Source organism: Gopherus flavomarginatus, chromosome 21 (assembly GCF_025201925.1).
Source record: "Gopherus flavomarginatus isolate rGopFla2 chromosome 21, rGopFla2.mat.asm, whole genome shotgun sequence".
NCBI lineage: Eukaryota > Metazoa > Chordata > Testudines > Testudinidae > Gopherus > Gopherus flavomarginatus.
The window spans coordinates 16,298,993-16,312,915 of NC_066637.1; the positions used below are offsets into that span (position 1 = coordinate 16,298,993).

Here is a 13,923-nt window from a genome sequence, read left to right on the forward strand (position 1 = left end):
CCACCTTGCCTGACTACCTAGCTGCAGTGCAGAATGCAAACACCAGGTAGATGGTCACCAAACACAGAAATGGGAACCAGAAATTAGGCACAAAGCTGGGGACACCTGGGAGGTTCACACCGAGGGATGGGGGTGGGAGAGCGAACAGCACAACAGAGGAGACACAGAAACAAGGAGGAACTTCCTATCCCCGTGTCCAAAATACGAGGCGTTTCCTCCGAGTGCTAAAAGACTTTTCATTCAAGGCGATGAGGAAACGCAAGGCCTACCCCAAGGAGAAGGGAGTCGAGAGAGGGAGACACACACGCTAGGCACCACAGCAACCTGTCACCAATTCAGAAGTGGACAGCGTATGACAAACGATCACGGGAGAAAGCCCTCCAAATGATACAGAGAAGCCGTAGCTCAAGCAGATGCTCAGAGGACTGTAACCACTTCTGACATGGACTCGATGGCTCTGGCCCCCTTCCCCACTGCAGAAGCACACAGATAGATTGTCACACCAAGGAAGACATTCAAATGTGAACATTTGTCAATTGAAGGCAGAGTGTCCTCAGTGACTGACAAGGGGAATTGTTTGAGGAAAGAGAAGGACATAGAAAAGGGGGCACACATCAATAGGAGATTATGGAGCAAGGCATGCAGGGAAGGGAGGGCGCTTTCTCTGCACACACACACAAATACACTCCTTGCAACATCTCACCCTGGGGAAAATCCTTTTAAAATAAGGTGGTTGCAGATCAAGATAAGGAACCACAGAAGAGAAATATTCTGGCTCCGCCGCTACAGATGCACACGAATAGTCTTGGGGCTAGGAACAGTACGAATGGCTCGAGCAAGCAAATTGGAGATCATAGAATATCAGGGTTGGAAGGGACCTTGGGAGGTATCTAGTCCAAGCCCCTGCTCAAAGCAGGACCAGTTCCCAACTAAATCATCCCAGCCAGGGCTTTGTCAAGCCGGGTCTTAAAAACCTCTAAGGAAGAAGATTCCACCACCTCCCTAGGGAACCCATTCCAGTGCTTCACCACCTTCCTAGTGAAAAAGTTTTTCCTAATATCCAACCTAAACCTCCCCCACTGCAATTTGAGACCATTGCTCCTTGTTCTGTCATCTGGTATCACTGAGAACAGTCTAGATCCATCCTCTTTGGAACCCCCTTTCAGGTAGTTGAAAGCAGCTATCAAATCCCCTCTCATTCTTCTCTTCTGCAGACTAAACAATCCCAGTTCCTTCAGCCTCTCCTCATAAGTCATGTGTTCCAGCCCCCTATGATTTTTGCTGCCCTCTGTTGGGCTTTTTCCAATGTTTCCACATCTTTCTTGTAGTGTGGGACCCAAAATTGGACACAGTACTCCAGATGAGGCCTCAACAATGTCGAATCGAGGGGAATGATCACGTCCCTCGATCTGTTGGCAATGCCCCTACTTATACAGCCCAAAATGCCGCTAGCCTTCTTGGCAACAAGGGCACACTGTTGACTCATATCCAGCTTCTCATCCACTGTAACCCGTAGGCCCTTTTCTGCAGAACTGCTGCCTAGCCACTCGGTCCCTCATCTGTAGCAGTTCGCGGGATTCTTCCTTCTTAAATATAGGACTCTGCACTTGTCCTTGTTGAACCTCATCAGGTTTCTTTTGGCCCAATTCTCTACTTTGTCTAGGTCCCTCTGTATCCTGCCCCTACCCTCCAATGTATCTACCACTCCTCCAAGTTTAGTGTCATCTGCAAACTTGCTGAGCGTGCAGTCCACGCCAGCCGCCAAATCATTAATGAAAAAATTGATTAAAACCAGTCCCAGGACCGACCCTTGGGGCACTCCGCTTGATACCGACTAGACATGGAGCCGTTGATCACTACTCATTGAGCCCGACCATCTAGCCAGCTTTCTATCCACCTTATAGTCCATTCATCCAGCCCATGCTTCTTTCAGTGCACAGTGTACGTTCACAGTGCTGTGTATCCCCGCTTGCCCATCTCAGCCTGCTGCCTTTGGAAAGCAGAGGCAGGGCTGGGACCCAGCACTGCCCCATTGCCCACTTTCATCCTAGAAATGCCTCTGTGCTATCTGAGAATGGCCACACGCTCTCAGGTTACTCCAGGCTTGTAAGCATCCAGCCAGCTGGTGCCAGAGGGTGGCATCAGGATGGCAGAGAAGTCTAGGTGGATTGCCCCATCCCATGAGGAACCTTGCAGAGTTCCCTGCCAAGGAGGTATGTGTGGATGAGGTCTCTTGACTCCATGGGACAGGGGATCATTGGGGAAGGATCCCTACCCCCCCAAGAACTGCCAGTACAGGAGCTGCCCTGCCTGAGCACACTTCCCAGAGGCTGTACTGGCCCTGCTCCTCTCTTTGCAGCACAGCTGCTGTTGGCAGAGATTCTCTGCAGCTGTTCGGTAGTAACCATAGTACTTCAAGAGGCACCGATACGCTGAGCCAGTACCTTCTCTTTGGTTCCACTGACCCAGCCCCAGCCTGTATTGGAGAGCTGAAATCTGACCCTTTAAAGTACAGACAGCCAGGCTTGTCTAAGATCTTTCTGCAGGACGCTTCGGACTTGACTGGATTAACCAGCATGGATGGCAAAAATCTCTTCCTTCTGCACCAAACCCTTCAGTACACAGTGGAAATGGCAGGACTCTAAGGATCCGGGAGAGCAGCCTTGACCTTCTCAGAGACACGTCCCTCCTGCAGGATTAACCTCTCGTATGCCAGGCTGTCAGGGCCAGAAGGCCTTTGCCCCCAAGACAGAAAGGCCCGGGAACCTGCAAAGCCTGTTCATAGAGAGCTGGCGCAGGTTGCCCAGCTTTGGTGCTGCAGGACCAGCTGCTGTGGAGTTGGTGCCAACTGCCCAAGCTTGCAGACACTCTTACCTAACAGGAGTGAAGGGAGAGCAAGGGACAGTGGGAGCTCAGGATCAAGAGGGGGTCTACACAGACTACCAGCAAGTCTGGCAGAAGCTGCATGACCTCCAGAGCAGAGTATCTGGAGGGGGCATGAATGCATGTGGGGAGGGACAGCCTCACTGGAGGTTGGAGAGCATGTGATTTCTACTTAGCCCTGTTCACTAAGTGGATCTGGAGAAAGTGAGGAACCTAGTTTGGTGGGATGTGAGGGGCTCAGCGGGATTACCAGCTGGGGGCAGGCTGCTTCAATACTGGACCTGCACCAGCCTCTAGGCGTGTAACGCTGGCCTCTGTACATGCAGATCTCTCCCCTATGCCTCTGCCTTCTGCATCACCTCTTGTTAACAAGCAAGCCCACTGGCTACGTGATATATTTTCCTGCCAGACGGCTGCTCCTCTGGGACTACTGGATTCTTCTCCACCCTCACAAACAGAGCTTTTGTCTCTCTCATTAGTCTGGGATTCCTGGCTCCCAAATAAATATAAGCTCAAAGGACTGATTCACCATAAATCAGAGCTAGCCAGTAGGGGAGGTTTTGTCCAATTTGTTCCTGGCTTCCCTGCATCTCGTGTAGTCATTTCCGCGAGTGCAACATAACATTCCGCCCCATCCGAATGGGAGCATTTTGCACCCACTTCATAAACGTTTGCACTGGTGATTACACAAGATGTAGGTCAGCCATGAACTAAGCTCTCTGGCCCAGATCCTCAAAAGGTATTTAGGATGGAAGTTAGGAGTCTAATTACCTTTGCGGGCGTTCATATCTGCAGCTGTCCTGGCCAGAGCGAGGCGACAATCTGAAAATATTTCCCCGGAATGGACAGGACTTTCTGATGTTCAAGTGATCGCCAAAGCGAAGGAGTTTATTGGCAGGAATGTTTGAGGAAACTACATATTGTGAGCCAACCTTGCAGAATATTGGCACAAAGGGAATTTCAGAAGCCTAATAAACTTGTGTTCATCCTGTGAGGGGACAAACACACAGCAGGCCTGTCCAATCTAACCAGTTCAAATGTTGGCTATCAAATAGAGTGATCTGCTTGCAAATGATCTATAGGCTGAGAATTATTTGCAGAAATTATAACAAATTAGACAAAAAAAATCACTCTGTTTGGGACTAATTTGCAAACAGAAAAAGAGGTGAAAATCAATGAATAAATTGTCCTTAGTGAGTTTTTTCCCCAGATCTCTCCCTGACCTTAAAGGTAAAATGCAACAAGAAAAACGACTCTTTATATCAATGACACTCAGGACTTCAGTGGTTCAGGAGCCAAATTAGGGATCAACATTACCCAAGAGCCACAACAGCGTGAATCCATTGTTTCATTTGCTATAGTATGTTATTCTCTCAGCAAAATGACTGACCAAGTATTATTATATCAACGACAATTGGTTAACACCACAGCAAAAGCATCCTAAGTGGTTAATAACTTAGACCAGTTACTAATTAAAATCACACAGTGTTTTAATATCACGTGCAGCAAAGAGCAGCAGGAGACACTTTGAAGAACCAATTGCAGCTCTCAAGCCTCAGTCTGGTATCCCTAGTTTACATTATTGTGGTGCCTAGAGGCTAAAACTGAGGTCAGGGGCCCGTTGCGCCTAGGGTGACCAGATGTCCGGCAGAGAAGGACAACCCCCTGGATGTGGGTCACATGACCCTATTGCCCTGTGAAGTGAGGCGATTCCATAGCCTCCGGCCAGTGGGCTGTAAAATCCTGCGGATCGGGACATCTCTATGGACTCCTGCCTTTAGGTCTCACAGCCTGGTAGGGTGACCAGATGTCCTGATTTTATAGGGACAGTCCCCATTTTTTGGGGCTGTCTTATATATGTGCCTATTACCCTCACTCCCTGCCCCGATTTTTCACACTTGCTGTCTGGTCAACCTAATTTAAAGGGTGACCAGACAGCAAGTGTGAAAAATCAGGACAGGTGGTGTGGTGGGGTAATAGGAGCCTATATAAGAAAAAGGCCTCAAAGTCAGGACTGTCCCTATAAAATCGGGACATCTGGTCACCCTACTCTAATTACTCCATGTGCTGGACACAAAGATAGCAACAGACAGCCCCTTCCCTGAAGAGCCTCCAGCTGAAATCGACAAGGCAGACAAAGACGGGGAGGGGACACAGGGCACACACTGGGCAAGTGACTTGCCCCAGGGCCATACAGTAGGTTGGTATTAGAGCCAGGACTGTTTGCAGAAACACTGAGTTTGCAGCCAGCATGGGTGTAAGTCTACCCCGCACTAGCCTATCGCACACTGACCGTCCAGGCGGAACGGGTTCCCTAGTGCACTTTGCTGTATCCTGCTTGGAAACTGATTAAAGCACGCAAGGGCACTTTAAGTGTGCAGCAGAAGGGTCCACATGGATACTTAGTGTGGGGTAGATGCACACCCCAGCTCTCCACACTAAGGGCTGGCCTACAATAGAAAGTTATCTCAGTCCAGCTACGTCACTCCGGGGTGTGAAAAATTCACACACACCCCAAGACATAGTCAGGCTGACCTAAGCCCCAGTGCAGAGAGCAGTAGGCGTACAGAAGAATTCTTCCATCAACCTAGGTACCACCTCCTGGGGAGATAGATTTAGTAGTGACAGGAGGGGTTCTTCTGTCACTGTGGTCAGTGTCTACACCAGGGGTAGGCAACCTATGGCACGTGTGCTGAAGGCGGCATGCGGGCTGATTTTCAGTGGCACTCACACTGCCCGGTTCTTGGCCACTGGTCCGGGAGGCTCTGCATTTTAATTTAATTTTAAATGAAGCTTCTTAAACATTTTGAAACCTTATTTACTTTACATACAACAATAGTTTAGTTATGTATTATAGACATAGAAAAAGACCTTCTAAAAACGTTAAAATGTATAACCGGCACGTGAAACCTTAAATCAGAGTGAATAAATGAAGATTCGGCGCACCACTTCTGCAAGTTTGCCGACCCCTGGTCTACCCTAAAGCACTACCGTGGTGCCATGCCAGTGGAGTGTTTCTAGTGTAGACACACCCTAAACATTCATGCAGACAAGCTTGAAGTCTCCTGACCCCAATCTAGTGTCCCACAGGACCACACTACCTCCTGAAGTGATTAGCATTTTCTTATGTCCATTGCTGCTCTTTCTGCAGCACAGAAATGGCCTCAACAGTTTTCTCTTTTACACACTTTTTTGCTTCCCCTCTCCAGCTTATGAACTCTCAACCTGCTGTCAGAGGATGCTCTGAAGGGCTGCAGCTGATCTCAGCCACTCTCTCTCTAACCATTAGACAAGGCTCCCTGCTGCAGCTGTCTATGGTGCACCCTACCACAACCCTCATGTGCACTGGGGTCACCTTCGCCGGGAAGGAGAATCCTGCCCTGACATTTCTGCTGCATCAAATGGAGCTGGCTGATGTGGCCTGCAGCCTCCAGCCATTCTCCTGAGCCACGAACCCAGATTGTCAAATTTACTTCACTTGGGAGGCTCCGTTTGGCTGGAATTCTGGACCAAGAGACCCAGAGGCAACAGAAAGGCTCCTAGGTGTCTTAATCCCCTCAGCATAGCATGTTTTGTAGCCAGGGCAAATACAATCTGCAAGATCCTTCCCAATGACACCTTTATTTATTATTTGTACTCTGGTAGCACCAAGAAGCCCAACTGGGGATAGGGCCCTGTTGTGCTAGGTGCAGTACAAACATATGACAGAAAGACGGCCTTGCCCCAACCATCTGACAATGTGTCAGAGAAGAGAAAGTAGGTGGGTATAGACAGATGGGGGCAGCGCAAACTGAGAGGATTGAGAGCAGCATGACAAACAGTGTTTGCAGCACACCAGTTGCCTAGCTTGGCTGGGTTTTTTTAAAAAGCTTGTTGAATCAGAAGAGAGAGGCCCAGCAGTTAGTTCATTAAGGATAACAGCACTTCCCTCCCTCACAGGGCATGGTGAGGTGCTCAGCTCAGACACCATAAGGCCGGACCTTTCACCAGCACTAAGATCCCCTAAACGATAACCGAGACGTGCATTTAAAAAGTGGGTCCGTTCCTACGCTCCGCCCCAACCCAATACAAAGCAGGGGCTTAAGAGTGTGTCCCTCAGAGAAGTTACTGGACCCTGTCTGGGCCTGAATCCCTCTTGCCCTGCACCTTTCACAGCTTACAAAGCGAGCATTAAATGGCATTAAATCTGCATTTTCTGCTCACTCCCCTGGGGTTGGGGGGGGGGGCATTTAACACTTCCCTTCACACTGCTGCAGGGAGAGTCCTGCCCTGACTCTGGACTCTGCTGCAGCTCCTAGGCCAGCACCAACTCTGTGGGCATACAGGGAACACAACGCCCATGGACCCCCTGAGCAGGGAACCTCCCTAGTGCAAGGGAGGATTCCCTGGAGACATAAAGCCAGCAACCAGCCCCACACTGCTCCCCCTTGGAGGCCTCGTGGCATGCTGCCCGTGTGGCTGGAGGGGTGGCAGGGGAGGGAGGAGAGATGGCCAGTCCACACTGGGCAGCTGGGGAGCTCCTTGGAGAGACGTTGCAGGTGAGGCAAGTCAGAGCAGTCCCTGGGCCCGGTCTATGTTATGCCAGGGACTGCGTAAGTTCCTGGCAGCCTCCAGAACCCAGGAAGTGCCAAGATGGCACACAGCCACCCTGTGCTGAGCTGAGCAAATGGACTTCAAGCAAAGAAGAAACAGCCCCTGTATGTCAATCGTTAGGCTGGGTGGAAAGCAAGTACCTCGCTCCCAGGAACACTTGGATGCTGCAGCTGACAGCAGGGTTCCTGGCGGGTGGAAAGCACAGCACAAAAGAAATCCCGCAGGCCCCTTTCTTTCTTTCTTGCCCTGGTGTTCTCGGGCACTTTCCAAACCCCGAGAAAGCACAACTCAGCTCTCCTGGCCAGGTTTTGATGGCCTTCCCTTCCCTTCCACCTCTCCCCAGTGCTGATCAGACTACAGCCACCTGGGCCCAGACTGCAGGTGACTTCCATGAAAGCTGGAGAAGGGGGCCGTGGCGGGTGAGATCACTCACAGCATGAGAACTGGGTCACTGGCTGCAGCCGGGGAAAGGCCGTTGGAGGATAAAAGATCAAACCAGACACCAGGGCAAAATGAACTCAGCACTGAGCAAAGCAACCTGCTTCCCCATCTCTGGGGCCAAGCCATGTTAAAGGTAGGCCCTGCTGTGACAGCTGAAGGGGGCCTTCTGAGGGCAAACGATTTCTCTGGGTTGCTATGGACCCTCCAGGGTAGGTCAGGACAAGGAGGAAGAGGCCAGGTGAGGCACCTGAAGCACAGCTAAGGAAGCCAGGGAAATGGCAGAGAGGAATGGGGCTCCCCTCCCCCTGCCATTCCCAGTGCCCCGGTGAAGGGTTGGGACGCGAGGCTGGTTTGCCAGGATAGGCGCCTCATCTAGTGCCGCTGGATGTGCGGGGCACGACCTCCCTTCGCCCCTGCACAGCTGGGCCTGCTGGGTATTAGCGATTAGCACCGACACTCTTGGTTTCCTTCCCCAGCTCCCAAGAGCTCGGTAGCTTCAAAGCTTGACGCTGCTCCAGCAAAACCCTTCACCCACCGCGTCTCCCTCCTAACCCAGAACCAACCCGGCTGCACCACCGCTGCAAACGTGCTGGGCAACAGGCGTCCAATGCTCCCCCAGCCACCGGGCAGCCAGGAGATCCCAGCCCCGCTCCTGCCCCAGGGCCACCAGCCGGGCCCAGCCAGGTGAGTCCCCACTTGGACTGGGTGAGGTATCCCAGGCTGGCCAGCCCCAGAGCTAGACTCTGGGAAAAGACCCTCCCTATCGACACTGGGCATCCCGGGTAACAGGCAGCTTCTGGCACAGCCAGGCGTGGGCCGGGGATCTCCGGCTAACATGGCCAGGGATAGGCACCGCGCCTGGGATGCGATGGCAGGGGGCAGCCCCCCTCCCCCGCCCCAGCGTCGGCACTGGGGTGCGCTGCGCCGAGCTGGAGACACGAAACGGTTTCCTGGCTATTAAACTTTCACCATCCCGGGGCCCGCTTGAAAGAAGAAGGTCCCAGCCCAGCCGGGTTTCTATTATTCAAACCCCAGAACAACGCCGCCGGCCCGGCCCCGAGAGAGGCGCAGCCTGGGGCTGGGGCGACTTAGTTGGGGGCCCGCAGGAGTTTGCAAACTTTGCCAGGCTGGCTGCGAGCCCGCGCGAGAAGGGCGCCCCCTGTCGGATCCGGGCGAGCATCGCCGCAGCCGGTGTCCCCCAGGAGCGCATCTCCGGCAGGACCGGGGGCGCTCAGCGGGTGGCTCCCCCCCGGCCACCTTCTGCGGGCAGAGACACGCCGGGGAGAGCAGCATCGAGCCAGCAAGGCTCCAGCTCCCGCCTAGCGCCCTGCCAGGGCCCCAGAGACATCCCCGGCCCGGCCCAGCGGTCCCGGGCAGGGGACACGAGCGCGTTCTCCGTTCCACGGACCGGGCGTTTCACAGCCGCCCACTGGCGCATCTGAGCGGCCGCTCCACAGGGAGCTGCCGGGTTCCCCCCAGCTGTGCCGACTGGCAGCTCCGAGAGGGATGCGATTAGTTTGCAGCTGGAGTCGCCTGCTGTCTCCTCTAGCCTCTGCCCAGATGTTGCGCGGCAGAGCCCCAGCGTCTGCGTGGCCGGGCGGGAGCCCAGAGCCCTGCATCTGGGTGTATGGGGGGGGGTCTGCTTCCCTGCTACCAGGACAGCCTTCACCCTGGGGGCTCGCCGGACGTGCCCCCACACACACTCTCCCGAGGCAGGGTTGCCCTGGGTAGCGCACGGGGGAGGTTGCAATGCGATCGCGGGTAAACTTGCAAACGCCCCAGCGTAGCGCTCGTTTGTTTAAAAACCACCTCGACAGAGCGGGGGGGGGGGGGGGGGGCGAGGAAAGGGGCATTGAGCAAATCAGCCACCTGACCCCCTCCCCAATCAGCCTCTTCCCAGCCGCAGAGGAGGAGGAAGCAGCGTGGCAGGGCAGCTGAGTCCCAAAGGGTTGGTTGAGATTTAAGATCCTCTTGCCCTGGGCTGACACCGTGCCCTGGCAATGCTCCCCCGTGCTGCTCCTTTTAGGCGGAAAGGAAAAGGGGCGGGGGGGGGGGGGGTTGAAGGATCGGAAGGCAGCGGATTGGGACGCCGCTGCCAGTCTCAGACCACCAGCTCCGGCGAGCTTGCCCGCCCCAGGCCAAGCCTTTGTGCTCCCTTCTCTTTAAACCGAACTCAGTCCGGATAGGCGTGTAAACCTCTAGAGAACTAACAGGTTCAGCTCCGGAGTGGGGACTCCTGCAGGAGCAGAAAGCCAGCAGCTCACCTGCCCGGGGTTCCCTCCTCTGACCTGACCTGAGCTCTGCCCCCCCGCCGCACATTTACAAATCACTCGGGCGGGTTTGATCTCCCCGCACGCAGAGTTGGCGGAGGTGGTTGGGTTTGCCCGGGACTAACCCCTGCTCATCAGCCGCAATCGGTGGGTGATTATTTGTAACTAGCGCCGCACAATGCGCCGTGATTGTGGCTCCGCTTCCCACCGGGGAGCTACTGGCAGCGCCAGAGACCTTCCTTCTGCAGCCACCAGCCGAAGGGGAAGGATGGGGCTGGCATGAAACAACACCCCCCGCCGCCCCAACCCCCCACGAAACCCCCTTGCAGCCCCCCAGTCCCCCCTTGCAGCCTCCAACCCCCACGAAACCCCCCTGCAGCCCCCAAACCCCCACAAAACCAGGACCCGGCTAGCCCCAAGCGAAGCGCTGCCCGGAGACTGTCCAGGAAAGTATCCCAGAGCCAGAGCAGGCGCGTTACAAAATCCAGCCGGGGGCCCGATCCTCAACCGGAGCCAAACACTTCGCGCCGCTTTGACTGGAGCCGCGCTGATTTCCACCAGCTGGGGAGCCCCCTCCCCCGGGTCCTTTTCATTCCTTCAGGGGCTGGACTCAAAGCCCCCAAAGCCGGGGTGGGGGTCACTCACCCAGCGCCGCATCCAGGAGGTCCCAGAGTACAAAGCAAAGGCGCAGGTAGTTCATCTTTCGCATGTTGGTCCCCGGAATAAAAACTCCATCGGGTTCAGACGCGCCCCAGCCGGCCGCAGGGCGATCCGGAGCGAGGCACGGGAGGGTCGGGGACAGCGGGACAGCGGCGGGGGTCAAACATCGCTGCCCGCTGGAGTCCGGGGCGGAGGAAGAGGCAGGAGGAGGGGATCGGGGCGGGGAGGCAGAGCCCGAATCGAGCAGGAGACGCTGCACCTGGGCGGCGCGCCCGCCTCCCTCCCTCCTTGCGCTCAGGCTGCCCGAGGAATCCAAATCAGCTGCCGGAGTTCGGGATGAAACCTCCGCTCACTGCGCGCCTGCCCCGCCCTCCGTCCCTTATCCCGCTCCGGCGCACAGACTCGTCTCTAATCCTGCCCGGCTTCGGCGCGCCCGGCCTTTAAGCCGATTTATTGCAGCAAGAGAGACGCGGCAGCGATCGCTCCCCCCATTTCCCGCGTCCCCCACCCTCGGCTGCTTGTTTTAGCTTCTTAACTCTTTCCCGGCTGGCAAAAATACAGCCCAGCCCACACACACACCCCTCAGCCTCCCGGGTTAGCGCTTGTGGCTGGCACGGACAGGGTGGGCCCCTGGAGAGAACCAATGTGCAGTGAAAGTTGTGCCAGTCAATTTGTGGAACTCCTTGCCTGAGGAGGTTGTGAAGGCTGGGACTATAACAATGTTTGTTTAAAAGGGAACTGGATAAATTCATGGTGGCTAAGTCCATAAATGGCTATTAGCCAGGAAGGGTAAAGAATGGTGTCCCTAGCCTCTGTTCATCAGAGGATGGAGATGGATGGCAGGAGAGAGATCACTTGTTCATTACCTGTTAGCTTCTCTCCCTCTGGGGAACCTGGCATTGGCCACTGTCGGTAGACAGATACTGGGCTAGATGGACCTTTGTTCTGACCCTGTATAACCGTTCTTATGTTCCATTCGAATCCCTTTCTTTGCAGGCTTGGAAAATAAATACCCCCCGCAAAGTCCTCAATGCATCCATTCAACTGCCCCTTTGAGTCGAAGTTACAAACTGGGGTTTCTTAAAAGGGAGGGCCTTGCCCTGCACTCCCCTGCCTTCTGCAATGACCCCAGGGCTTTATTCTTTATTTTAGAAAAAAAGACTGTTCTTTAGGGAAGGGAATGGCACCTAGTGGTTAGAGCAGGTTCTGGGAGACAGAACTCCCATGCCCAGCTATGGGAGAGACTGGGGTCAAGAAAAGGGAGACTGGGAGGCAGGGCTCCTGATTTTAGTTCTACCTCTTGCACTATGGCCTAGTGGTTAGCACAGAGGGGGCTGGGAAGCAGGACTGCTGGCTTCTATTTCTAGCTCTTCAGAGAATGGGATCTACATTGGGGCTAGAAGCCAGAGGCCCCAGGTTCCATTCGTGCAGCGGGGAGGGAATTAAGCTCTAGTGCCCCCAGAGAAGGGAAAAGCCAGAAGCAGGGATCCTGGATTATATCCCCTACTAGTGGGAGCCACAGGCCTGGGTGGCAGAATTCCTGGAGTCTGTTATTTCTGGGCATAGAGCAGAGCTGGCCAGGAAATGACTTTCTCTTCCCCTGTGAAAAACTCTGAAGAGAACAAACGTGTTTTTTTGGTCGACAAGATTTCCACAAAACAGATTTTTTTTTAAATGTAAAACTGTGGCTGAAAACAAACCATGCTTGGTTTCTCTAGCATCCCATTTTTTCACCACCAAACCTGGACATTTTTGTTGTAAACATTTTTTTCATAGTGAAACCATTTTTCATTAGAAAGTGTTTTGAACTTTTCTACCCTAGGGAGCCCTAAATGTCCCCCACCCCCACTTTAAATATATAAAACAGATACAAGCAGATGTCCTCCCTCAATAGACTTTCTATCCCCTTACCAGACTTTCTGTCAGTGGTATTGTAACAAATCCACAGTACCTTGGACTTCAGCCTTCTCAGTATGTCGCACCATTTTTCTGTTCAAAATCCCCCAGCACCATGTCCTCTTGCTCAAAACCATCACTTGAGCTATAGGAGAAACCCTCTGGGCTGTTAGCAGTATAGGGCCTAAGACACACAGCTGAGCAGTTCCCTATTCCAGCCAGTGGAGGGCAGTGGTGCACACAGACACTTGGCCATTCATTACAGTATTGAGCTGAAATCTGTTCCCTGGAAGATGTCCCAATTAAGAGGGTTTCCCAATTAAGTGGAGTGGATTGTGCAAACATGTTTGCTTAAAGAATGAGAGCCAGGCAATTCTGCATTCGATCTGATGGCGTCCTTAGCTGGCCCTGCAGCACCTTCTCATCTCTGCCTCATGAAAGGCTGAGGAAAGATGCAAATACTAACCCTCAATGACAATTTAATGGCTCTGCTCTGCCTGTCGCTATTTTACCATTAAAACTGGCGGATGGTGGGGATGTTTTTAATTTAACGGCTATGATCTACACTTACTGTGCACGTTCTCTATTCATGCTCCTCTCCGACGTTTCTGCCTAACACGTCCCGTGACTAGGACCCTGGGCTAGGAGGGAGGAGACATTTGCTGTGTTCTTGGCTGGGTCCCTGACATGTTGTCTCACCCCACAGCCCCCTTCTCATCTATATACAGGGACATCAGCCTGGCCAGGCTGGGTCAGACCTAGGCATGTAGCCCAGGGGCCTGGCTGACAATAGCCAGCACTAGATGCAGCCGAGGAAGGTGTAAGTATCTCCAGTGGGAAGGTGTGGGACAATCTACCCTCCCACACTTTAGGTCTCATCCCAATCTCTAATAATCAGAAATTGGTTTAAGACACAAGCTTTATAACCCCCCCACCACCCCCGGTTTGGTTTGGTTTTTAATATAGTTAACGTGAAGAAAAAACTCTGGTTGTTTGTGTGACCCATATAAACGACCAATCCCCCTTTGAATCTTGCTGCGTGCTTGGCCTCAACTATTTCCTGGAGCAATGAGTTCCACAGTCTAATTATGCATTGTGTGGCCAAGTCTCTCCTTTGATCAGACGTTAATTTCTCTGCCTGTCCCCTTGCTCCTCTTACGAGAAAGGGAGAACAGACGCT

The 13,923-nt window shown here is 53.5% G+C and overlaps 1 protein-coding gene across 1 annotated transcript in view; it reads right to left on the reverse strand.

Moving 5' to 3' along the window:
• The window catches only part of IGSF21 (immunoglobin superfamily member 21), a 263,204-nt gene extending 251,933 nt beyond the window's left edge, over positions 1–11,271 (reverse strand). The window contains exon 1 of the mRNA XM_050931343.1: positions 10,833–11,271. Coding sequence (XP_050787300.1) covers positions 10,833–10,896 — 64 coding nt within the window. The 5' untranslated portion in view covers positions 10,897–11,271. The remainder of the gene's footprint in view (positions 1–10,832) is intronic.
• Between the last annotated feature and the right edge of the window lie 2,652 nt (positions 11,272–13,923).